The sequence below is a fragment of the Saccopteryx bilineata genome, chromosome 4 (assembly GCF_036850765.1).
Source record: "Saccopteryx bilineata isolate mSacBil1 chromosome 4, mSacBil1_pri_phased_curated, whole genome shotgun sequence".
NCBI classification, from domain to species: Eukaryota; Metazoa; Chordata; class Mammalia; order Chiroptera; family Emballonuridae; genus Saccopteryx; species Saccopteryx bilineata.
In genome coordinates this window covers 297,190,850-297,216,425 of record NC_089493.1, presented here as the reverse complement: position 1 = coordinate 297,216,425, position 25,576 = coordinate 297,190,850, and the positions used below count along the sequence as shown (strand labels likewise).

The following is a 25,576-nucleotide window of genomic DNA, read 5'->3' as shown; positions in this document are numbered from 1 at the left end:
TTAATTTTAATTACAGTTGACATTCACTATTTTGTATTTAGGTGTACAGCATCGTGGTTGCTCTTTTTTAAAATTTTTATTTATTTTATTTTTTTAAATCTTTTTTTCTTTAAATTAGGAAAACGCTGCACTTTTTTTGTGTCTCTTTATACTGGCTTTGCTATAAATAAAAGGTCACATTTGGTATTTTGACACTTGCTGTTATGTATATTGAGTGAAAAGGCAGCTGTTGGCTTCTATTATAGATCTATTTGACCAGGGACTGCTGTCGTTAGAGATTACACCGGAGGGAGGGAAAACGCACTTGCTTGGGTCAAGTAAGAAAATGGGAGAGCAGAAATTGGCCAGTCTCCACACTGACAGTGTGTTCACAGTACGCTTTTACCTGGAGCACTGTTGGCTCTGCTTTCAGCTCTAAGAAATGTTCTGCTTTAAAAACTAGTTGTGTTCAGCCTGACCAGGCAGTGGCACAGTGGATAGAGCATCGGGCTGGGATGCAGAGGACCCAGGTTCAAGACCCCGAGGTCGCCAGCTTGAGCGTGGGCTCATCTGGTTTGAGCAAAAGCTCACCAGCTTGGACCCAAGGCCGCTGGCTCGAGCAAGGGGTCATTCGGTCTGCTGAAGGCCCGGGGTCAAGGCACATATGAGAAAGCAATCAATGAACAACTAAGGTGTTGCAACGCGCAATGAAAAACTAATGATTGATGCTTCTCATCTCTTTCCATTCCTGTCTGTCTGTCCCTCTCTCTGACTCACTCTCTGTCTCTGTAAAAAAATAAATAAATAAATAAAAAATTTTAAAAAATCAAATGCTTCTTTTAAAAAAAACACACTAGCCGTGTTCAGGTTGCTTCTGCGGCTCAGACCGCCAGCGTCAGAGTCAGAGGTCTCTGCGGCCGTTGGGTTCATGACCGCTTCACTCATGAAGTGCCGTTCATTTTGATAAGGTGAATCTTTAATCGACTAGGAGTCTTCCTTCAGTCTCCCCGGGGGCTCCCTGCAACACCGCACACTGTTGCAGGCTGTCTCACCACGAATGCTTATTGAGGTGTGTGTGGTCTGTAAAGAGCTGCACGGAATGTTCTGGTGGATTGCATTTAGCAACTGGAAAAGTATTTTATCCTGAGGAACCTTGACTGTGTTTGGCAAGGTAATAGCATATACGTAGGAAATAAAGGTGGGATATGTATGAAACCACTTTCTACTCCGGTGGTTGGGGAGGGGGTAGAATTTGAGCTTCACAGTTGTTATACTTTATAATGAGTTTTAAATCCTTAGGAAGACTTGTGCTTGAAGATGGAAAGGCATGGATAAAGGTAGACAGCAGGCAGGGACATTCCCATCCCAGTCCTTAGGTACTTAGGTATACATTGCTGCTCAGTTTATCTTTCTCAGGGATAAATACAGTAAAAATAGCAAATATTTCCATAGCATTTGCTTTTAGAATAGTTTCCTAGATATATTGCATTTATTAGCTAATTTAGTCCTTGCGTGTTAGCCCCACAGAGAAGTTAGTAGAACGCCCAGGGTCCTGCAGTGGGAAGGGGAAGAGCCACGTTGAACCTGGGAAGTCCGGGTCAGAGCCCTGGCTCAGAACCACGCGTGCTTGCCCCGGAAGCTGCTCCGTCTTCCACAGAGCAAGGGCGCTCGGCGGTCCTGACGTATGGCTGAGCTCACCTCTCCATCGCTGGCTCCTCCTTTTCCTCCTGCACACCCGCGTCCCAGCCCTCCACAGCACACACTTCCATTGTCACTCTGCACTGCACACCCGCGTCCCAGCCCTCCACAGCACACACTTCCATTGTCGCTCTGCTCCGCTTCCTGAGGGCAGCCTTCTCACCCCCGTCTGCCCCTGCACACCTGCGTCCCAGCCCTCCACAGCACACACTTCCATTGTCACTCTGCACTGCACACCCGCATCCCAGCCCTCCACAGCACACACTTCCATTGTCACTCTGCACTGCTCCGCTTCCTGAGGGCAGCCTTCCTTCTCACCTCCGTCTGCCCCTGCACACCTGCGTCCCAGCCCTCCACAGCACACACTTCCATTGTCACTCTGCACTGCACACCCGCGTCCCAGCCCTCCACAGCACACACTTCCATTGTCACTCTGCACTGCACACCCGCGTCCCAGCCCTCCACAGCACACACTTCCATTGTCACTCTGCACTGCACACCCGTGTCCCAGCCCTCCACAGCACACACTTCCATTGTCACTCTGCACTGCACACCCGCGTCCCAGCCCTCCACAGCACACACTTCCATTGTCACTCTGCACTGCACACCCGCATCTCAGCCCTCCACAGCACACACTTCCATTGTCACTCTGCACTGCTCCGCTTCCTGAGGGCAGCCTTCCTTCTCACCTCCGTCTGCCCCTGCACACCCGCGTCCCAGCCCCTCCACAGCACACACTTCCATTGTCGCTCTGCTCTGCTTCCTGAGGGCAGCCTTCCTTCTCACCTCCGTCTGCCCCTGCACACCTGCGTCCCAGCCCTCCACAGCACACACTTCCGTTGTCACTCTGCACTGCTCCGCTTCCTGAGGGCAGCCTTCCTTCTCACCTCCGTCTGCTCCTGTGTTCATTCTCACCTCCGTCTGCTCCTGTGTTCATTCTCACCTCCGTCTGCTCCCGTGTTCATTCTCATCTCCGTCTGCTCCTGTGCTCATTCTCAGCCTGAAACGACCTGGTCTTCTCCCGGGTCCTGCCCGTCGTTTTTCCCTTGAGAGAGAGGCAGGAAGGGAGGGAGATGAGAAGCATCAACTCGTAGTTGTGTCACTTCAGTTGTTCATTGATTGCTCCTCATATGTACCATGAGGGAAAGGGGGGTCCAGTCGAGCCAGTGACCCCCTTGTTCAAGCCAGTGACCTTTGTTCTGAGGCCAGCAAGCCCACACTCAAGCCCACAACCTCCTGGTTTTGAGCCTGGGTCCTCAGCACCCCCCGCCAGTGTGATATCCTCTGCACCACCACTGGCCAGGCTGTGCTACCTCTCTGTCGAGCATATTTCAACTGCCATCTTCCTAGCAACTTTTTTTTTTTTTTTCTGAAGCTAGAAACCGGGAGAGACAGTCAGACAGACTCCCGCATGCGCCCGACCGTGATCCATCCGGCACGCCCACCAGGGGCGACGCTCTGCCCACCAGGGGGCGATGCTCTGCCCCTCCGGGGTGTCGCTCTGATGCGACCAGAGCCACTCTAGCGCCTGGGGCAGAGGCCAAGGAGCCATCCCAAGCGCCCGGGCCATCTTTGCTCCAATGGAGCCTTGGCTGCGGGAGGGGAAGAGAGAGACAGAGAGGAAGGAGAGGGGGAGGGGTGAAAAAGCAAATGGGCGCTTCTGTGTGCCCCGGCCGGGAATCAAACCCGGGTCCCCCGCACGCCAGGCCGATGCTCTACCGCTGAGCCAACCGGCCAGGGCCTAGAAACTTTTTTTGATCTGCAACTTAAAGTAGTTTTCCCCCTTGGTCACACCTTGCACATTTTTCATGATAGCATATCAGTATCATGGTTATTTGTGTGTTACTTGTCCTGTTTTCTAGCCTAGACTTTTTAAGTCCTTTCAGAACAGGGGAAATGATTTATAAATCTTTGTACCTTAGGTAACATTCAGTCCAGCCATGCACATGTCAGGAAAGAGGAAGTATTTTGTTTGACTAAGATTTTGAGTCTGGAGTAGGGAATAGAACTGGGAATTTTATTTTAGAGGGTGAGGTGATTTATGGGTAAAACTGGTCAGTTTGGTTTAGATGTGTTTGAACTGAGAGTGGAATTTTCGAGCAGAAGAGCACAGAACTCAGGAGAGAGGAATTCTTTGCATTTATAGTCTTTGTTTTGTTTTTAAAAGTATGAAACTTAGATTGTTACATATATCAAATTATTGTTCAGTAGCTGTATATCCACAGAATTCAGTCCTAATTTGTTTTTTGATATATTATCAGTTGGTTTTCATTTTGGAAAGTAAGATCCTGATAGCATCTAGTTATTCCCAACTTTGAAAAAAAATTTTTTTAAGATGAAAGTTAATTTGTAGGTTGATTGGTTGCTTCTCTGGGTCAACACAGGATTTACATTCCTAGGCTAGACATAAGACTGTGTTGTAGCTGAAATACTTCTGCAACAACGGCAAAAATACAGAAAGCAATACAATTGCTTTACTAAGTAGCATGTTAAAAAGATAAAAAGGAATAAGAAAGGGTAGCTCTTGCTCTTTTTTTTTTTTATAAGTGAGAGAGAGAGACCAGTAGGGACAGACAGACAGGAAGGGAGAGAGATGAGAAGCATCAACTCATAGTTGCGTCACCTTAGTTGTTCACTAATTGCTTCTCATATGTGCCTTGACTGGGGGGCTACAGCAGAGTGAGCAGCCCCTTGCTCGAGCTAGTGACCTTGGGCTTCAAAGCAGAGACCTGTGGGCTCAAGCCAGCGATCCTGCACTTGAGCTGGCCACCTTGGGGTTTTGAACCTGGGTCCTTAGCATCCTAGGCCGACACTCTATCCACCACACCACCACCTGGTCAGGCTCTCTGCTCCTTTAATTTGATTTTAAAGCAAATGAGTTCCCTTCTATGTAATATAGGTGTTTCACTGAGATTCTTCTTACATCTATAAACAGTATTTTGAGTCATATTTTACTTACATTTGCTCTGTCAGAGGAAAAGAGAATTTAAAGAAAATGTATGTTCAGTAAGAGATTTCCTGACGTGTAACTGGTGATTGTGTTAACTTAGCAGAGGGAGGTGTGTGTGTGCACGCATGTGGGTGCACTGCGTGTGGCGGATGGTGGGAAGTGGGCAGGCGCGAGACAAGGACTGGTAATGGACAGATGACCCCTCCCCCAAGGTGACTCAGAAGAGGCCGGATCCAGTGCGTCGTCTTCCTTTTAATGTATTGATTAGAGAGAGGGAGGAAGAGAGAAACATTGATTTGTTGTCCACTTATTTATACGTTCATTGGTTGGTTCTTGTATGTGCCCTGACTGGGGATCGAACCTGCAACCTCAGGAGTATCAGGATGATGCTCTACCTGACTATGCTTTCTGGCCCATGGTAGGGGCCATTAGTCCTGGCTAGTACGGTTATTACAGTTTGTTGGAGTATCCCCATGGATGGATGGAGGAAGGAAAAAGGCAGTATTCTGACTGCTAGTTAGGATATGAAACAATGCAAACTGGTTTTGACCTGAAGAGTACCTATGTTGAATTGGCTTTTAAATTCAGGCTTTGCTGTAGATGTCTTGTTTGTTTGTTTTTGTTTTTAATTTAGAGAGAGAAAGGAGAGAGATGAGAATCAGCAATTCATACTTGCTTCACTTTAGTTCACTGATTGCTTCTTATATGTGTCTTGATTGGGGGTGGGGGGAGGGTATTAAGCCAAGCCAGTGACCTTGGGATCATGTTTTTTTGTTTCGTTTATTTTTTAAATTTTTTATTCATTTTAGAGAGGAGAGGGAGGGAGGGAGAGAGAGAGAGAGAGAGAGAGAGAGAGAGAGACAGAGAGAGAGAGGAGAGACAGAGAGAGAGAAGGGGAGGAGCTGGAAGCATCAACTCCCATATGTGCCTTGACCAGGCAAGCCCAGGGTTTCGAACCGGCGACCTCAGCATTTCCAGGTCGACACTTTATCCACTGCGCCACCACAGGTCAGACTGTTTGTTTTGTTTTAACAGAGACAGAGAGAGGGATAGATAGGGACAGACAGACAGGAACGGAGAGAGATGAGAAGCATCAATTATCAGTTTTTTGTTGTGACACCTTAGTTGTTCGTTGATTGCTTTCTCATATGTGCCTTGACCGTGGGCCTTCAGCAGACCGAGTAACCCTTTGCTCGAGCCAGCGACCTTGGGTCCACACTGGTGAGCTTTTGCTCAAACCAGATGAGCCTGCGCTCAAACTGGTGACCTCGGGGTCTCGAACCTGGGTCTTTCTGCATCCCAGTCCGACGCTGTATCCACTGCGCCACCGCCTGGTCAGGCAACAAGCACGGTAAAACACTGGGATCATGTTTATGATCGCATACTGAAGCCACCTCCAAGTTTTGAACCAGGAACCTCAGCATCCTGGGTTGATGCTCTGTCCACTGCGCCACCAGCAGTCGGGCTATAAATGTTTAGTTTGTGCTCTAAACAGTGCCTGATTGCTCATTCTTTATTTTTGCCAACTGGAAGATAGTTCTTTGTTCTTCCTTCATCCTCATGAATCCATCTCTTGCTTTAAACTAAAAGTGGGTATATGTTGAATTCTTAGAAAATTATTTTATCAAGAAAGTTATAGTGAGCCCTGGCAGGTTTGCTCAGTGGCTAGAGTGTTGGCCCCACATGTGGAAGTCCCAGGTTTGATCCCCGGTCGGGGCTCACATGAGAAGTGACCATCTGCTTCTCTCCCCCTCTCCCTTCTCTCCCACTTCCCTTTTCACTGGATTAATTGGTTTGCACATGGGCCCCAGACAGGCGTTGACGGGGTAGATCCTGGTCGGAGTGCATGCAGGAGTCTGTTTCACTCTCTCCCTCCTCTTACTTAAAATAAATAAATAAATAAAAAGAAAGAAAAAATTATCATGAAAATAGTATGGGGGTTTGAAGTCAGAAGTCAGCTCAGATTCTGGCTCTGCCGTGTTCCAGCGGTGGGGCTTTCAGGATGTTACTTATCTGTAAATGGGATAACACCTCTCACCTTGCAAGATGGCTGTGAGGATTAAAGTTAGTTCATCTGGAGCACCTACCACAGTATAGGCACCTGTGGGAGCCCTTGTTATCAAGCAGCTAAATGGATGAGCCTCTTACCACATTGGATACATACAATATTATAATTGATTACTTACCCAAAAGCAATCTGATTTTTTAAACCAGGATGTGATACTGTGTTACGCCTGCTCGCCCGTGCCGTTTTTCCGTCCACGCTGTCCTGTGCCCTGGTACTTACCTGGGTCGCTGCCCCTCCCACTTGGGGCACTGAGAAAGGAGTGCTGGCCAGCCTGCCCAGCCGTGTATATGCGGGCGCTGCTCCTGGATCCAAGCCAGCGTGCCTCTGGGGGTTTTCCAGTCACGATGGCTCATTACACTTAACCATCAGCATTCTGCCAACGGTTTTTCCCCATCTGACATTTGCTAAGGGAGTTAGGATGTGTTCTTTGGCCCTAAGGGAAGATTTCCCCCAACTGGCTAAGTACAGGGTGAGGTAAAAGTACGTTTATAGTTGTATGTGCAACTATTCTTGTATCATTATTTATTAATTATTGTATTATTTTCCATACAAACTGTCAGCCTACTTTTGCCCCACTCTGCATACAAAGCATGATCCTGACCTCACTAGTTGAAGTGAGTAACAAAGTGTAGCTAAAGGGCTCTATAAGCAAAGGGTGACTGATAATCACAGGTGGCCTGTAAGATAATTTGTTACAGTCCTGTTCTTTGCTTATTGTGTAACATAAAACAAGAAACTGTATTTTGTCATCCTGTAGATAAATATACTTTGAGAGTTTCATTTAAATTTTAAAAATCATTTATTGACTCACTTGAAAAACCATATAGTGATTCTTATTTAAAACAGATATATGCTGCCTGACCTGTGGTGGCGCAGTGAATAGAGCGTCCGCCTGGAACGCTGAGATTCTGGTTCGAAACCCCGGTCTTGTCTGGTCAAGGCACATGTGGGTGTTGATGCTTCCTGCTCCTCCCCCCTGTTCTCTCTCTTTCCTCTCTCTCTCCCCCTCTCTCCTCTCTCTCTCTCCAATAAAAATAAATAAGTCTAAAAAAACAAGACAAAAAAGAGATGTATGCCTGACCAGGCAGTGCTGCAGTGGCTAGAGCATCGGACTGGGATGCAGAGGACCCAGGTTCAAAACCCCGAGGTCGCCAGCTTGAGCGTGACGTAGACATGGCCCTAAGGTCGCTGGCTTGAGCAAAGGGTCAGTCGGTCTGCTGTAGCCCCTTGGTCAAGGCACATAGGAGAAAGCAATCACTGAACAATTAAAGTGCTGCAACAAAGAATTGATGCTTCTCATCTCTCTCCCTTCTTCTCTGTCTGTTCCTAGGTGTCCCTTTCTCTGTCTCGGTCACAGAAAAAAACAAAACAAAACAAACACAGATGTAGGCCCTGGCTGATTAGCTCAGTCAGTTAGAGCATTGTCCCAAAATGACAAGGTTGCAGGTTCAATCCCCAGTCAGGGCACAGACAGGAAGCAACCAGTGAGTGCACAACTAAATGGAACAACAAGTGAATGCTTCCTGTCCTCCTCCCCTCTCTTCTTTCCTCTCTCCGTCTCCCTTAGTATTTAGGGGAGGTTGGGGCATTGTCCTGAAGTGCAGAGGTTGTTGGTTTGAACTCCTGTCAGGGCACATACAGGAACAGCTCGATGTTCCTGTCTCTGCCTATCTCTCCTTGCCTCTCTCTTTCTCTTTCTAAAAAATAAACAGAGATAGCTGACCTGTGGTGGCACAGTGGATAGAGCATCAACCTAGAACTCTTGAGTTCTCAGGTTCGAAACCCTGGGCTTGCCCTGTCCAGGCACATCTGGGAAGCAACCAGTGAACAACTACAGTGAGTTGATACTTCTCATCCCCTTCCCACCCCACAAAATTAATAAACAGATGTAGACCATTGTATGTCAGCGTGTTAGATCACCTTAAGGACTCCTGTTCAAGCAAAGTAAGATTTAGTAGGTTAGGATCAGAAGACAACTTCTTGGCCCCAGCTGGTTGGCTCAGTGGGAGAGCATCTGCCCAGTGTGTGGAAGTCCTGGATTCGATTCCCGGTTGGGGCACACAGGAGAAGCGCCGTCTGCTCTGTGCCCCTTCTCCCGCAGCCATGGCTCAGTTGGTCCCAGCGCATTGGCCCTGGTGCTGAGGATGGCTCTGTGGAGCCTCCACCTCAGGCGTTCAAGACAGCACCATTGCAAGCATGGCCCCAGGCAGGAGCAGCTGAGTGGGTCCCAGTCTGGGCGCATGCGCGAGTCTCCCTATCTCCCCTCCTCTCGCTTGGAAAAGAAAAAAAAAGACAAACTTTTTAAAATTTTTTATTTATTCGTTTTAGAGAGAGGGGAGAGAGAGAGAAGAGGGCAGGAAACATCAAGTCCCCCCACAGCCAGGCTGTGGCGAGCTCTGTGATGACTTCTCTGTGTGTTCTAGGAGGAGAGCGTCTGTGACTGGGAGAGGGACGGGGCAGGTCCTGGTACCCTGTCGTACTTGTCAGCAGAGCAGATTTAACATGAAAACTCACTGCTCATTTGTTTCCTGTCTGTAGGTTAGAGCCAAGGCCAGCGTCATGAGCTGGGCTAGTAGAGTCAGGTGTGACGAGGACAGTGCTGGATGTCAGTCATTAGTGGAATGAGACACAACCTCTAACCACAGTCCTACTTACAGACATCTGGGAGGAGTTGCGTTTTAAATGGGGGTAGAACAGCCAGGCGAGCTGAAGGGGAAGGAAAAGCGAACTGGACAGACTGCGTGTGGGCGGCCGGATACCTGAGGCAGTGGCCGGCACCACTGTAGGGTCCCTGGTTTTCTGGCCGCTTTGTTGTGCATCTGGGGCTAATATCGAATAGTGTTGAATGTAAACAATGATTGAAAAATAAAAATAAGTAAATAAAAAGAAGCTTAATGATCATTTTACTTTTATTTGCTATCTGCTACCTAACAAAACATTTTGCAGTTCCACTCTGTTCGCAAAGCATTCTCAACCCCCGTGTTTTCAGCATTGCCGTTCTGGCACACTCCCCAGAGCTTTTATTCCAGCAAGTCTGAACTCGCCTTGTGCTTAATCTTCCATCTGAATGATACACCGAAGCAGGTGGGCAGGGTGATGTCCTGAGACTTTTCATGACCAGCCTTAGCAACCATCACATGTCACCCTTTTTATTTTGGAATGTGAGTCTCATGAGTGTACTATTGTATTAATTATTGTGTCTATTGCTGTCCTGTGTGTGTGTGTGTATTTTCTTTAACTAAAACAAAAATGCATCATTTCCTTTCCTGAAAGCATGTAAAAGCATGCATTCAGCGCCTGCAGTTCCAGTTGCCTTACAGGTATTTTCTTACGATCTTACTTCATTCCCCCAGAAACCTACACGGTGCGTCCTGATGTTTTCCTGCGGTAGCCGGCCTAGAACGATGAAGTGACTTGCCCAGTATGGCAGCGCTGGGACCGGTTGGGTTTAACTTCTGGGTAGGGGAGTAGGGACCTCCAGAAATCTCCTCCATAATGCGAGAAGAGGACTAGCAGAAATGGGGCCACAGGACAGACCTGTGAGCACCCTCCCCTCTCACTTCTAGTGGCCGGTGGCTCTGCGCACGCAGGAGTGACTGCTCAGGCCGAGCTGTCAGTGGCCTCTGGAACGTGGGAGTGGATGCAGAGACACTGGAGCTGTGGCGGAGCGGCTACCAGTTCGAGGCTCGTAGGGAAATCTTGTTCCGACAGCTAGCTGACTGCCAGGTGACGTCAGTGAGCACACACCTTGCAGGACTGCTTTAGGGAAGTCAGTACACAGATGAACAGTGATAAACCCGGGGGAAGGGAGGAATGTGGTGTCCCTAGCTGTCACATTGTGTTGTTTTAAATTTCTAGTTGTCAACTAAATTTCAAGTTACATCAAGAAACAGGGAGGTCCGGCCGATACCCAGGAAAAGTAGAAGTGGTCGGTAGGAACTGCCTCTGAGGAGAGCCAGACATTGGCTCTGCTAGGCAGTTAAATCAGCTGTGAGAAACATGGACCCAAAAATAAAGAAAACCATGTATGAAGCACTGAAGGGACAGGAAGCCACGCCCGCCCCTGGCCGTGCAGCCCAGTTGGTTAGAGTATCGTCCCCGAATGCAGAGGCTGCTGGTTCAGTCCCCGGTCAGGGCACATACGGGAACAGACTGATGTTCCTGTCTCTCTCTAAAATCGATTAAACACTAAAAAAGAAAACAGTGTCCACCACACAGAGAATATGTAATAAAGAGAGGTGGGAATTACAAAAAGAAAACAGAAATTCTGGAGTTCGGAAGCACACCACCCGAGATGCAGACGGGCAGAGGGGCCAGCAGACGAAGGCAGGAGCGCGCGGGGGTCTCACCCGAGAGCAGGCAGGAGAGAGAGTGGGAGCCCTGAGCCGGCGCCCCGTGTCCCAGCACACACATGCCCGGCGTCCCGAAGAGCGAGAGGAGGGGCAGTAGGGGCAGTAGGGCTATTTAAACAGACAATGCCCCACATCTCCAACCTGGATGAAAAGCTAATCTGCATATTGAAAAATCTCAACAAATTCCAGGTAGGGTAGAATCAAAGCAGTCCACACCGAAACACGTCATAGTCAAAACCCAAAGACAAGAAGGAAATCTTGAGAACAGCGGGGGAGGGGGGGTAGTGAAATCACAGGGACACGGGTCCTCAGGACCATGAAGACTGACCGCCCGCGGAAAGCAGGGCGCTCAGCTGCACTCTGGGCCGGGCGGCCGTGCACCTCACGCGGTGCTGACAGGCTGGTGGGTCACGGGCCTCTGCTCTGCAGCCCCGAGTTTCAGCCCTCCAGTGACACAGCTTTCTCGGGTGGTGCTGACACGCAGGCCTGGCTGGCAGTCCTCACGGGGCAGCAGGCCCGCTCAGACCGGCTGCACTCAGTCGTTCAGCAGGGTCTGGTCTCTAGGAGACGGTGTGGAAAATCCTTAGTTGGCGCACCCCACCGAGCAGGGCAGCGTTCAGTGTGAGCTCCTGCGGTGTGTGCCCCCCCACGGGAGATTCGAGGCGTGGGTGGGACGCTGTGAGGCCTGGTTTGCTTGCTTTCACTGCCTGCACGTCTTTGGTTCGTCTGCATTGGTTACCTAGGAAACAGCTGCACGTGCTGTGTCCGGGGAGGAGGGACGTGCGGAGGGAGGAGGGCCGGATGGTTTGGGGGGCGGAACCACAGGCCCTTAAAGAAGCAGAAACGCCTGACCTGTGGTGGCGCAGTGGAGAAAGCCTCGACCTGGAAATGCTGAGGTCGCCGGTTCGAAACCCTGGGCTTGCCTGGTCAAGGCACATATGGGAGTTGATGCTTCCAGCTCCTCCTCTCTCTCTCTCTCTCTCCTCTCTAAAAAATGAATAAATAAATAAAAATTTATTAAAAAAAAAAGCAAAAGACTTGCTGGTCAAACAGAAATCAGCTGGGGCCGGGCTGGGGCGCCAGGGAATCACACGGAGAGGTTCCTGCGGGGCCTGTGAATGCGGGTGGTTTCAATAGAACTGGTTTCTTGTCTACCTTCAGCCCGTGCCTATGAATTCTGCTTCGTGCCCTCCGCCAGAGGGTTCGGTTCTCTCCTGAAAAGCCCATTTTTCTGTTTGGGATAAAAAGAAGCTACCTTTAAATCAAGCGCCCAGGTGTGTGATACAAACAGTGTCTAGAGAATTTGGGAGAGATGACAGATCTTGATGAGTCAGTGTAAAGAAAAGGTCAGGCGGTGATTCTCTGAGGTAAAAGATGAAATTTAAGGAGCTGGGAAGTGGGTGCACCGGCTGCGCTTGAGAAGATCTCACGGTAGCAGCCCCATTGCCTTTGCAGATCCCTTTCCTCAGAACGCACGGACGGCACACGCGTGCGTCGTGAATTATGTTGACCCGGAGTCCTAGTCAAGAACCTGACTCTTAGCAGCAGTATGGACGAACCACTGTTCGCAGCAGCCCTCGAATCATGTATTTAAGGAAAGTCTATTTTCAGCGGAAGCGTGACGGTGTTAGTTTTGGGATCCCTGGCCAGACAACAGTGCCAAGCACATGGAAGACCCTCAATAAAATACACATTGGTGGATTGACTTTCCTGTGGACAGCGTGCCTTCCGGTGTGTGCTGGCGCCAGCTCCCTTCTCCTTCCGGGGTGTGTGAGTGCCAGCTCCCTTCTCCTTCCGGTGTGTGCTGGCGCCGGCTCCCTTCTCCTTCCGGGGTGTGTGAGTGCCAGCTCCCTTCTCCTTCCCGTGTGTGCTGGCGCCAGCTCCCTTCTCCTTCCGGGGTGTGTGAGTGCCAGCTCCCTCCTCCTTCCGGTGTGTGCTGGCGCCGGCTCCCTTCTTCCGGTGTGTGCTGGCGCCAGCTCCCTCCTCCTTCCGGTGTGTGTTGGTGCCTGCTCCCTCCCCCTTCCTGTGTGTGCTGGCTCCAGCTCCCTTCTCCTTCCGGTGTGTGCTGGCGCCTGCTCCCTCCTCCTTCCTGTGTGCTGGCTCCAGCTCCCTCTCCTTCCCGTGTGTGCGGGCGCCGGCTCCCCCCTCCTTCCGGTGTGTGCAGGCCCCGGCTCCCTTCCTCAGGTGTGTGCTGGAGCCAGCTCCCTTCTCCTTCCGGTGTGTGCTGGCGCCGGCTCCCTTCTCCTTCCGGTGTGTGCTGGCGCCGGCTCCCTTCTCCTTCCGGTGTGTGCTGGCGCCGGCTTCCTTCTCCTTCCCGTGTGTGCTGGCGCCGGCTTCCTTCTCCTTCCCGTGTGTGCTGGCGCCGGCTCCCTTCTCCTTCCGGTGTGTGCAGGCCCCGGCTCCCTTCCTCAGGTGTGTGCTGGAGCCAGCTCCCTTCTCCTTCCGGTGTGTGCTGGCGCCGGCTCCCTTCTCCTTCCGGTGTGTGTTGGAGTCGGCTCCCTCCTCCTTCCGGTGTGTGCTGGCGCCGGCTCCCTTCTCCTTCCCGTGTGTGCTGGCGCCGGCTTCCTTCTCCTTCCCGTGTGTGCTGGCGCCGGCTCCCTTCTCCTTCCGGTGTGTGCAGGCCCCGGCTCCCTTCCTCAGGTGTGTGCTGGCGCCTGCTCCCTCCTCCTTCCTGTGTGTGCTGGCTCCAGCTCCCTCTCCTTCCCGTGTGTGCTGGAGCCAGCTCCCTTCTCCTTCCGGTGTGTGCTGGCGCCTGCTCCCTCCTCCTTCCTGTGTGTGCTGGCTCCAGCTCCCTCTCCTTCCCGTGTGTGCTGGAGCCAGCTCCCTTCTCTTTCCGGGGTGTGCTGGCGCCTGCTCCCTCCTCCTTCCTGTGTGTGCTGGCTCCAGCTCCCTCTCCTTCCCGTGTGTGCTGGAGCCAGCTCCCTTCTCTTTCCGCTGTGTGTTGGCGTCAGCTCCCTCCTCCTTCCGGTGTGTGCTGGCGTCAGCTTCCTTCTTTTCCAGCTCTCAGCGATGCGGACCTCTGTCTCGAGAGGAGCCATAACTCTCTTTTCAAGGCTGACCATCTGTCAGGTTACTTATTCCCATTTGGTGTGTAGAAGGCACGGCCCTCATCTTCATTTTCTGACTGGTTCTGCTTGTACTCACGTGGTGTGGCACGCGGGCAGGAGAGGAGCGAGGAGAGTCCTGCTCCGAGTTGCACAGTCTGCGGGCCCACAGAGTTCAGTTTGCGCCCCGCCCCGCCCTGCCCACCAGCCGGAAGGAGAGGCAGCAGACTGTGCTCAGACCCGTTTTGAAGGAGAGGTGTTCTGAGAATAATTGACTGAACTACAGTTTTAAATAACTGCCAGCAAAAATAATTCTCAAATGTGAGTCAAAGCCCACTGGCTTATAGAGTCTCCATGGGATGCTTTCCATGTATCTTAAGTTGTGAAGAATGTTGTGGCCATCATCAGAATCCTCAGTGTTACATTTTTTTGTCAAAGGGTCTCTCGTTGCCTGTTTATTCTTTTTTTTTTTTTTTTTTTAACAGAGACAGAGAGGGATAGACAGGAACAGAGAGATGAGAAGCATCAGTCATTAGTTTTTTGTTGCGCATTGCGACATCTTAGTTGTTCATTGATTACCCTCTCATATGTGCCTTTGACCACGGGCCTTCAGCAGACTGAGTGACCCCTTGCTCAAGCCAGCAACCTTGGGTCCAAGTTGGTGAGCTTTTGCTCAAACCAGATGAGCCCACGTTCAAGCTGGCGACCTCGGGGTCTTGAACCTGAGTCCTCGGCATCCCAGTCCGACGCTCTATCCACTGCGCCACTGCCTGGTCAGGCTGCCTGTTTATTCTTATAGCAGTCAGCTTTTCTGAAGGGGATGGGACCACAGAGGGTCATTTGTTAGAGGCCTTTTGCTGAGTGATCAGGAGCAATTTCCTGTTAGGAGTTCTTTTTATTATTATTATTATTCATTTTAGAGAGGAGAGAGAGAGAGAAAGGGGGGAAGAGCAGGAAGCATCAACTCCATATGTGCCTTGACCAGGCAAGTGTAGGGTTTTGAACCGGCGTCCTCAGCGTTCCAGGTCGACGCTTAATCCACTGTGCCACCACAGGTCAGGCCCTGTTAGGGGTTCTTGAGTTCTGTCCTAAAAGCCTTCTTTATTTCCAAAATTGCAGCATAATAATGCTTTATCATAGTAAGAAACACTATGTTTTCCCTCGAGGAAACTTTTCATCTTTCAGTGGGAGAACAGTTGTGCAAACCCCCAGTGCTTGCTCCCATCCTCCTCCCTTTTCTTTCTTTTTTTTTTTAATTTCTGAAGCTGGAAACGGGGAAAGACAGACTCCTGCATGCGCCCGACCGGGATCCACCCGGCATGCCCACCAGGGGCGATGCTCTGCCCACCAGGGGGCGATGCTCTGCCCCTCCAGGGCCTGGGGCAGAGGCCAAGGAGCCATCCCCAGCGCCCGGGCCATCTTTGCTCCAATGGAGCCTTGGCTGCGGGAGGGGAAGAGAGAGACAGAGAGGAAGGAGGGGGGGGGTGGAGAAGCAGATGGGCGCTTCTCCTATGTGCCCTGGCCGGGAATCGAACCCGGGTCCCCCGCACTCCAGGCCAACGCTCTACCGCTGAGCCAACCGGCCAGGGCCCTCCTCCCTTTTCTTACTGCAAGCAGTTGCCACTGTACTTGAAAGGGTGGTGATGGTCACAACTGTCTTTTCCTTGCTCTCAGGGACGGGGGTTGTCCTGCTTTATGCGTTTTTATGACGCATTCACTGGTTGATTCTGATGTGATCCCCGACCAGGGCTCACCCGGAACCCGGGGCTTACGGGGACAACACTGACCTGCCGCGCTGCTCTGGTCTGGGAATGGCTCCGCCCCCGGCAGCCGCTGGGAGGAGTGTGGTGGCGACAGGCGGAGGTGACGACTCTGCCCCTCTCTGCCCCTTCACCCCCTCCTGGCACGATCCCTTAGCCACCACGCTGCGCTCCTCTGGGTGCTCCTGGCTTTTAGGTGATTTGAGAGAAAAAGGGACAACTTGTTGGAGCTGCCTTCTTCCATTCTCCTGAGAGAGGGAGAGTCGGAGATCAGTAGGAGAAAGAAGAAAAAAGAGTATAATTCAGTTTTGAGAGCAGAATTGATTTTTTTTTTTTGGCTTCATTTTCTTTGAACACATTGCCCTGTTTCTAAACATGTATCCATGAAACCAGAAGTTGCAGGAAAACCTCTGCTTCCAAGAGCCCCACCCACACCTCCCCCGCCCCCCATGTCTGTGTGCACGCACCCACCCTGGTCTGCCTCCTCCTCCAGGCAGCCCCCCAGAATGCCTCTGCGGGTTTTACTGCGGTCCTAAAAAAACAACAGGCACTTGTCCTAGGCAAGTGCTGTGTTGTTGTTCACATTGAGAAAATAAACGTTGTCTATGGCTCCAGAAATTTCTTTCTCTGTCATTTTCACAGCAGTTTTCTCATTTGCATTTGCCTTGAAAGGGGGGAGATAGTTTTTACACAAAAGTAACATTTTGTTCTTAGTGGGGAAGAAGATAATTACCGTTTCACCTTCCTTCAGCTGGGTTTCTACAAAGTGATGCACCCCACCTTTGATAGAGGGGCTCCTTCGGTTTTTCCTGAGAACACGTTGGTGTAAAAGCAGCACTCAACGTGTCACAAAAATTGCTTTTCTGTTATTTGAGTGGACAAGGAGAGGGGAGGTACTTCACGTCACCATCGTGCCTGCCTGCTTTTCCGGCCAAGCGTCCGGCAGTGGTGTGGCGGCTGTAAACACTGTTCCCTCTACAGAAATGGGTGAACTTACCAAGCCGGGGGTGAGGTGGGACTTACTGGTTTTCCCATTTTCTTTCTGTAATATTCTTAGACCACTTAATTTGGATAAAAATATATTGGTTCTAATTTAATTCATTATTTAATATGACTTTTGTATTACGCTTAAACATACCGTAGTTTTCACTCTATAAGACGCACCTGACCGTAAGACACACCTAGGGTTTTAAGGAGAAAAATAAGAAAAAAAAGTATTCTGAACCCCATGGTGTGTTACTTAATAAAATACAGTATGTGTTTAAGCTTGCCTTCGTCTCCTGAAAAGTGTTTTTCTCCCTAGCCAAGGTGAAGGGGCGTGCGGTGCGTCTCGGCACCGGAATACACAAGTTCCGAGCAGGAACCTCCTCCCTCTCGTTCACTGTTCCCCTCCGGGAGCCTAGGAACAATGCCCGGCTGACACAGTATTCAGAAAAGCACTTGCTTAGTGAATGATTAAACGTTTCATGGCTTTGTGATGTTGTTTTTTTTAAGTTCACTCTGTAAGTTAAGCCGCCTTACGAATCACAGCATTCTGCTGCAGAGGGGGCTCAGTGGAATATAGTGCGTGAGCGACCCCTGTGGAGAGAAGGACGCTTGCTCTAAGAAGGGCAGGCAGGGGTCTTGGGGACTATCCCCTGCATACGACAGAGCCACTAAAAGGTCCCCCTCTTTCCCATCTCCCCAGGAGCACTCACGGTGGGCCTCGTGCGGCAGTGTCAGACAATCCACGGACGAGAACGGACGTGCATCCCACCGCGGCTACCCCCGGAGTGGGTCACCACCCTGTTTTTTATCATCTTGGGAATCATTTCATTGACTGTTACATGTGGTTTGCTGGTGGCTTCCCACTGGCGAAGAGAAGCTACAAAATATGCCCGATGGATAGCATTCACTGGAAGTAAGTAATCTGTTGTGCTCGGTCATTTGTCTAGGAGGCATGTGGTCTCTATGAGGGCAGCAAGAATTAGTGATAAGGGCTGCGTAACCACCAAGAGTGCCGCCTGCATGTGGCCGGCAGTACCCACATAGCCCCACATCGGTTCTTCAGAACCCCCACCAGACCAGGACCTCCAAAACCTTGCTTTGTATGAAATGCTATTTAAAAAATTTTTATTTTTTTTGCTCACACTGTGACATGAGTGTTCCAGGTCTGTGACTCGTAGCTGCCGCTAGCCTGAGTCTTTCCTCTTCTTGAAGGTATTGGTATCTTCTATCCAATAAAGATAAATCTAGACAAAAAAATATAACAAATGTAAATTTGGTACAGGTGCTGCTGTACTTTTTTATACCCCTGATTTTTAGTTTCTTCTGTCAGTTGTGTGTGACCATGGAAGAACCAACACATTTGATATTTAATAATTGTTTCTCAGCATTTCTCACTCCGTTCACTAATGCCCAGGGCTGTGACATATTTATATATGGCAGAATTGGCTTAATTTTAGAGCATGTGAGAGGCTTCTCCCAAGTTAAAACAAAAATGCACAAAGAAAAGTTATTTTTTGTGGTTCCACCTTCTTGCCTCTCTCTCTCTAAAGCTGCTTTGCCCCAGGTGATCCTTTTTTTTTTTTTTTTTTTTTTTTTTTTTTCCAGAAACAGAGAGGGATAGACAGGGACAGACAGACAGGAATGGAGAGATGAGAAGCATCAATCATCAGTTTTTCGTTGCGCATTGCGACACCTTAGTTGTTCATTGATTGCTTTCTCATATGTGCCTTGACCCCGGGGGCTCCAGCCAAGCCAGTGACCCCTTGCTCAAGCCAGCAACCTTGAGTCCAAGCTGGTGAGCTTTTGCTCAAACCAGATGAGCCCATGCTCAGGGTCTCGAACCTCGGTCCTCAGGATCCCAGTCCAACGCTCTATCCGCTGCGCCACCGCCCGGTCAGGCACCCCCAGGTGATTCCTAACCAATGTCTGGAAACAGACTTGGTTGTCACAAGTAGGGGATGCTCCTGACACCTCGTGAGTTGAGGCCAGGGATGCTGTACACACCCTGCACAGGACACGCACAGGACACACACAGGACATGCACAGGACACACACAGGACTGCCCACAGCAAAGACCTCTCTGGCCCCAAACAGCCACAGGGTCCTGTTGAGAACCCTGCTGTCAGGTGGAGTGACGGTGCTGACACCATCCTGTAGGGTTTAACTTTTTCTTCAGTGCCTGGACGTCATCTCAGGTGACAAGTTTTACAAAATGAATATTGTGCCCTATCCAGATGGCTCAGTTGGTTAGAGTGTCGGCCCAAGCACAGAGGTGGCCGGTCCGGTCCTGGTCAGGGCACAAACATGAACAGATTGGAGTTCTTGTCTCTCTCTCTCATCGCCTTCCTCTCGCTCTAAAATCAGTCAGTAAATGTTTGTAATGAAAGTTATAGCACAACTTATTTTCATTTAGAACTCAGGCTAGACGTAGGGTAACCCCACATGTCCCTGTTGGTGTCCAGCTCGGTCCTTAAGACCATAAGATAGGGGGTGTTAGTGCATGAGTCTCTGTCCCTCTCTCGGTGAGACTTGCTCTTAATGTATGTTTCTGGTTCTGTTGTTTTATTTTTTGTCTCTATATCCACCTTAACTTTAAGATTTAGTTCATAAAAAAATTAGGCACAAAATATCTACGTCCTTGTTAAGAAATGTGAGACAAAGTGGTGATCTCGTTTGAGGTCCAAGAGACCTCCCAGGACAGGGCTTTCCGAGATAGCAGGGTCCAGAGGCAGTCGTAGAGACAGTGCTGCCGCATTCAAGGGTATAGATGAGGAACTTAAAGAGAATCTCTACTCACAGGTACAATCATTTGTCCAGATAGAATTCTTTATGTAAAATCAAAGAAGGATGTTTCTGGATTTAGTTGAAATTAGGAATGTGTATGCTATGACTATGGAAAACTCTCTAACATAATTTAGCAAAGTAGTATGAGTCAAAGCAAGGATTAAGATGCTCACTGAGCCATTGTTTCTTGTGACCCAATACAGGGAGAGAACTAAGATTATCTTGTTTTTCTTTCCCTTCAATAGAAAATATTTAAGGATAGGTAGTTACCCAGCATTCAGTGTGTTTTTCCTTTAAAAAAAAATAATTTGGGGCCCTGGCCGGTTAGCTCAGTGGTAGAGCGTCGGCCTGGCGTGTGGGAGTCCCGGGTTCAATTTCCGGCCAGGGCACACAGGAGAAGTGCCCATCTGCTTCTCCACCCCTCCCCCTCTCCTTCCTCTCTGTCTCTCTCATCCCCTCTCACAGCCAAGGATCCACTGGAGCAAAGTTGGCCCGGGCGCTGGGGATGGCTCTGTGGCCTCTGCCTCAGGCGCTAGAATGGCTCTGATTGTGGCAGAGCGACGCCCCAGATGGGCAGAGCATCACCCCCTGGTGGGCGTGCCGGGTGGATCCCGGTCTGGCGCATGCGGGAGTCTGTCTGACTGCCTCCCCGTTTCCAACTTCAGGAAAAAAAATAATAATAATAATAAAAAATAATAATAATTTGGCCCTGACCAGTTGGCTCAGTGGTAGAGTGTCAGCCCAGTGTGTGGATGTCCGGGGTTCAATTCCCTGTCAGAGCACACAGGAGAAATGACCATCTGCTTCAGTTCTTCATCCACCCCTCTCTTCCCCTCTCACTTTTCTCTCTCCCCCCCACCACCCTCGCCCATAGCCGTAGCTCGATTGGTTCAAGTGATGGCCCCAGGCACTAAGGGTGGCTTCATGGCCTCAGCCTCAGGCACTAAAAATAGCTCAGTTATTTAGCAATGGAGCAGCCCACATGGGAAAAACATCACCCCATAGGGGACTTGCCAGGTGGAGCCTGGTCAGGGTGCATGTGGGACTCTGTCTCTCTGCTTCCTCTCCCTTCACTTAATAAAAAATAAAAATGGCCTGACCCGTGGTAGCTCAGTGGAAAAGCATTGACCTGGAACCCTGAGGTCACTGGTCAGAACCCTGGGCTTGCCCGGTCAAGGTACATATGGGAATTGATGCTTCTTGCCCCCTACCCCTTTTCTGTAAAAGGAATTTTAAAAAATAAAATAAATAATAAATAATCTAAGTTTTTAAAACAGTATACATATAATATAATTCAGAGTCTATGAAAGAGGCACTCAGTGAAGTGAGTGAGCAGTCTTATCTGTGCCCTGTCACTCAGCCAGGACCCTTTGCTGGAGGCAACCACTGTGCCTAGTTGTAGTGTTTCCTACCAGAGGTGTTCCGTGCATAAGAACATGTGTGTGTTGGGTGAGTATTCTGTACATGTGTGTTACTCTGTTTATATTATCCTGTACCTTGATTGTTTAGCTCAGGACTGTATCTTGGAGTTAATGTCACCTAAGGAAGCATAGTGCTGTGTTACTCTTAGCTTCCTTAAATACATAGGGTTTTTTGGGGGTGAGTGTTTGTTTAGCTTTGGGGGGATTATTTGTTTTTTAGCACAAAAGAGAGGAATGGAGAGAGATGAGAAGCATCAACTCGTAGCTGTGTCACTTCCGTTCATTGACTGCTTCCCATATGTGCCGTGACCAGGGTGGTGGGGCTCCAGCTGAGCCAGTGAGCCCGCACTCGAGCCGGTGACCTCGGCGTTTTGAACCCAGATCTCTAGTGTCCCGGGTTGACGCTCTTTCCACTGCACCACCGCCCATCAGGCAGATAGATCGTTTTTTTGACCCCAGGGCTAGTCCACTGGGCGAGCAGTCCTCACAGGGTCTGGTGTTTCCATTCAGGCCTGAAACTGCCCTGTTGTTGACCATCATCTCTATTGTATACATTTCTGTGCCAGCTAAGCTGTGATCTTGGTAAGAATGGGGGGTGACATTTTCCGCTGCACTTACACAGTGGGCGATGTCTCAGGAGAGCTAGCTGCACATGGTGGGCTGGCCCATGCGGGGAAGGTCGCAAAGACCTGTCTGTTTTTTGAAGCCTGACCCTCCCCGTTTCCTTTGCCGCCCTATTTGAATCCTCATCGGCCAGGGCACCTGGCGCCCAACGCGCAGTTGTGTCTTCATAGGTTTGCTTAGGACCCAGAACTTAATTGTAAAATGTTGACAAGATAGTATCATCAGTAATATTTAATATAGTAACTTCACAGGTCTGGTAGCTTAAAAGAAAAATCGTCTACCCATAGTAAATATCCCGGGAGAACCTGATTCTTTGGATTAAAAACCAAAATTAGACTGACTGAGAGTTCATTGCTTCCTTTAAATTTAATTAAGCTTTTCCTAACCAATTTGGAAAATAATTAAGTCTTATAAAATATTAAACTCTACTTTAAATATAGTCATTAAATGATTACTTTGTTATAATGGGTAGATTTTTATTTTACAATAGAAAATAAGAAAGTATAGAAATAAAGTTGGCACATCAATTAACAGAACAAACTGTAACATCTGCATATTTCTAAATTATTTTAGAAACATTGTTTTTGCTGTGGCCGCATAGCTCAGCCTGGAAGCACAGAGGTTGCTAGCTCAATCCCGGGTCAGGGCACATACGGGAACAGCTCAATGTTCCTATCTCTCTCTCTATCTCTCACTCTCTTCCTTCCTCTCTCTAAAATCAATAAAATAAACATTAAAAAAAGAAATATTGTTTTAAAAACTAATTGTATCCCATTGTTTTTATAGATTATCTGTAGATTGTTTCATTTTATTTACCAAACCATATTAAGGCATAAGAACCATTAGAACTCGGTGACACCTAGTACTATCAGTGGACATCAGCAGCAGTTCTGAAACTTACTGCTGACTTAACAACAGGAGCACCAGAAACTCTAACACTTAATTACGAGATTTTTCATTTGTTTTATTGTGATTATCCAAAAGAAGCCAAATTTGCTTTTATAACATGATCTGGTGTGGCTATTTGCCTGGGATGAAATAGACTGTGTCTGTAATACAAAATAATTCACCTAAATAGTGAAAAGCAAACAAGGTTGCTGGTGTATCTCTTGAGAACGTCCATCACTTGAGAAAATGTACTTGTTAATACATTTCTAGAGAGCTTTCCAGGAAAAGACTCCTGTTGGCTTTTTAAGAACTCTGTTAAATTGTGTTGATTGTCCAACACAAAAGTAATTCGGGGTAAGTGTCAGCCGATTTGTTTATCCAGGACTCGGCCCCTGTTCCCGGGGATAGGTCTAACTGAGGAAAGCTTTCTCATTCAGATAATAATGGAAAGCCTCAATTCTCTACAGACAACGAATATAGTAATCTGTCTTCACATTGCACTGAAATGCTTCTGCCTCCAAAGAAATGTGAAGGACTGCACATTAGACCAGTGTGCTTTCAAAGAACATACACTGTTTTCTTGGAAAAGCTGGCTTCTGCGTAGGTCACTAGCGTTCATTAAGAAGAGCATTCCTTTGGTAGCGTGCCGCTGGCTAAAACAGTGGCCTGTGCAATTACTTCTACGCAAACCATGGGTTTTCTGATATTTTTCTTGATACATTTTAGCAAATATTGGATTTCATTGTGTTTGTATACAAAACCCGCCCCCACTTGAACCTCTGTGTGTTCAGAAACCTGACAGAGGTTGGGTATTTTTGTTTGTCTGTTCTGACGTTGGTCCATAAGAAGTGACTACTGACGATTTGCTAATTATCCTGGAAGTCTGAGGCTTTTCCTGCCGTCTGACTGTGAATCAGAGTTGAGGCACCTGGTACTTCCGTGAACCTTTTCTCCTGTCCCCTCTAACTGATACCCACCGGGGGGGGGGGGGGGCAGAGACTCAGCAGAGTTACAGCCACGGTGGTGACGTGCACGGTTTCCTCAGCCCGTCTTGTCCACCTGGCGGGGCGCCAGGGACTCGGGGCCGGGTCATTCGCACTGCACTGCCGGTAAATACTGCCGGTACTTACTCCGTTTTCAGAAGGACCCAGAGGCCTAAGCTTACGTAGCCCCCAAGCCGTACGGCTAGAACTTAACCCTCAGTCCTGACTTGACACGGTCAAGAGTAAAATGTGCAGGTATTTAGTAGGATTAGGGGGCCTCTTTGAAGGCTAGTATTTGAAATTGTTGTAAAAGGCAAACCCAGATGTTACCGAATTTGCCCGTTAGGCTTTGAGGGTATTATGTGATCTGGGGTCTATGCACATCTTTGGACAGGTGGTTCACGTGGGAACAGTTTTGACCATGTTATCCAGCCACAAACCTTACAGTCTTCCTTTGTACCAGATTTTCATTGTTTTCCTGATCACCACGCCATGTTACTAATGTTGTGTTTTGGTTTGTTTTACAGTGATCCTTTTCTGTATGGCTGCCCTAATATTCCCGATAGGATTTTACATCAATGAAGTCGGAGGCCAGCCCTATAAGTTACCCAACAACACAGTTGTTGGGTCCTCTTACGTACTTTTTGTCTTATCGATTTTCTTTACCATCGTAGGGCTTCTGTTTGCTGGCAAAGTTTGTTTACCAGGCTGATGAATGTCTAAATTGCTTGACGTTTATGATTTTTATTTTTATTTTCGTTTTATTTTTATTTTTTTTAACTTTTGGAGGGTGGGTAAGACAAAAGGCCCGGCATCTGAGTCACCCTCGCCTTAGGAAGGTGCTCGAGATGAGACGGATGCCGGAAAGAAGAGAAATGCTTTGATTTGTTCTCACTGTGCACTTTGGATTTTTTTAAAAAGAAAGAAACGAGAGCCTTTTCCGTAACCAAATACAGACAGTCGTGACCACACCGCCTCAGCGTGGATTCAAGCAGTCGGTCGGCACTGTGATGGCAGCAGGGCGGGGCCGGGTGCTTTTCCACTGAGAAGCAGGCGGCCCTTGGTGACTCTGTCGCTCCGTTCCTAATGTCTAGTGGACTCAGTTGAGGGGGAAAAGTGTATTTATGAGTCATGGTGGACTAAGGGGTGCAAGAGAGTTTTCTGTGGGGCTGGCCCCACCTCCTGAGAGAGCGGTGTCCTGAGCATCCTGTCGCGGGCGGAGCCACGGCGCCCGCCCGGGTGGCCATTGCTCTGCCACATCAGGACCCCGGGAGATCAGACCCTGTTTGCTACGTGTATGTAACAGTTCTGAGATTCCCTACTCTCTGTGTACAAAGCAAACGAAACGAAGAAACACACAAAAGTCAAACACTAAGAAACATGTTGTGGGGAGGGGGGGAAATGTTCCTTATATTTATATAAATATATATATAATATATATATTTTGCTGATGCAGTATACAGTGTGTATATATGTGTGTGTGTATGTGTATGTGTATGTGTGTGTGTGTGTGTGTGTGTAAATTTATCTACACACACATGCCAGTAGCTCCCGGAAGAGAATTCTGAATGCTTTGCTAGCAAAACACTGTGGTGTGCAAACCTAGAACTCAATAGAAAAAAAACAAAAACAAAACAAAAAAAACCAGAACAAGCCATTTATCTGAAGGCTGCGTAGTGGAGAGAGTCTTCAGTTTACCTCATTCTTTGTAACAGCCCTTGATTTTAACAGGTTTTTTGTAATAGGTACAAACAATCCCATATCTTTCTAGGTGCAATTTTAAGTTAAGCTAAAATTCTTTATAGGGTTAATTTATTTGTATATGATAGTAGGAAGTCAGATCACGTCAAACCTTGTAACCTGGGGAGTTTGACGCTATTTAAATTATTGGCGACTGTTGTCTGTTGTACAGATTGTTTTTCTGCCGGCTCAGTCTTCTCCACTCCTAACGCGTTTTCTGTGTTGCAGCACACAACTTGGCATAGATACAAAAGTTCCGCTAGTAATATCAATTCAGAATATTTGGTTATTGAACAAC

The 25,576-nt window shown here is 48.7% G+C and overlaps 1 protein-coding gene across 1 annotated transcript in view; it reads left to right on the top strand.

The window, feature by feature from the left end:
• Positions 1-25,075, top strand: part of LOC136334964 (uncharacterized protein C16orf52 homolog B) — a 37,256-nt gene extending 12,181 nt beyond the window's left edge. Inside the window, exons 2-3 of the mRNA XM_066275901.1 lie at positions 17,539-17,751; positions 24,066-25,075. Of these exons, the coding sequence (XP_066131998.1) occupies positions 17,539-17,751; positions 24,066-24,250 (398 nt within the window). The 3' untranslated portion in view covers positions 24,251-25,075. The remainder of the gene's footprint in view (positions 1-17,538; positions 17,752-24,065) is intronic.
• The last annotated feature ends 501 nt before the right edge of the window (positions 25,076-25,576 follow it).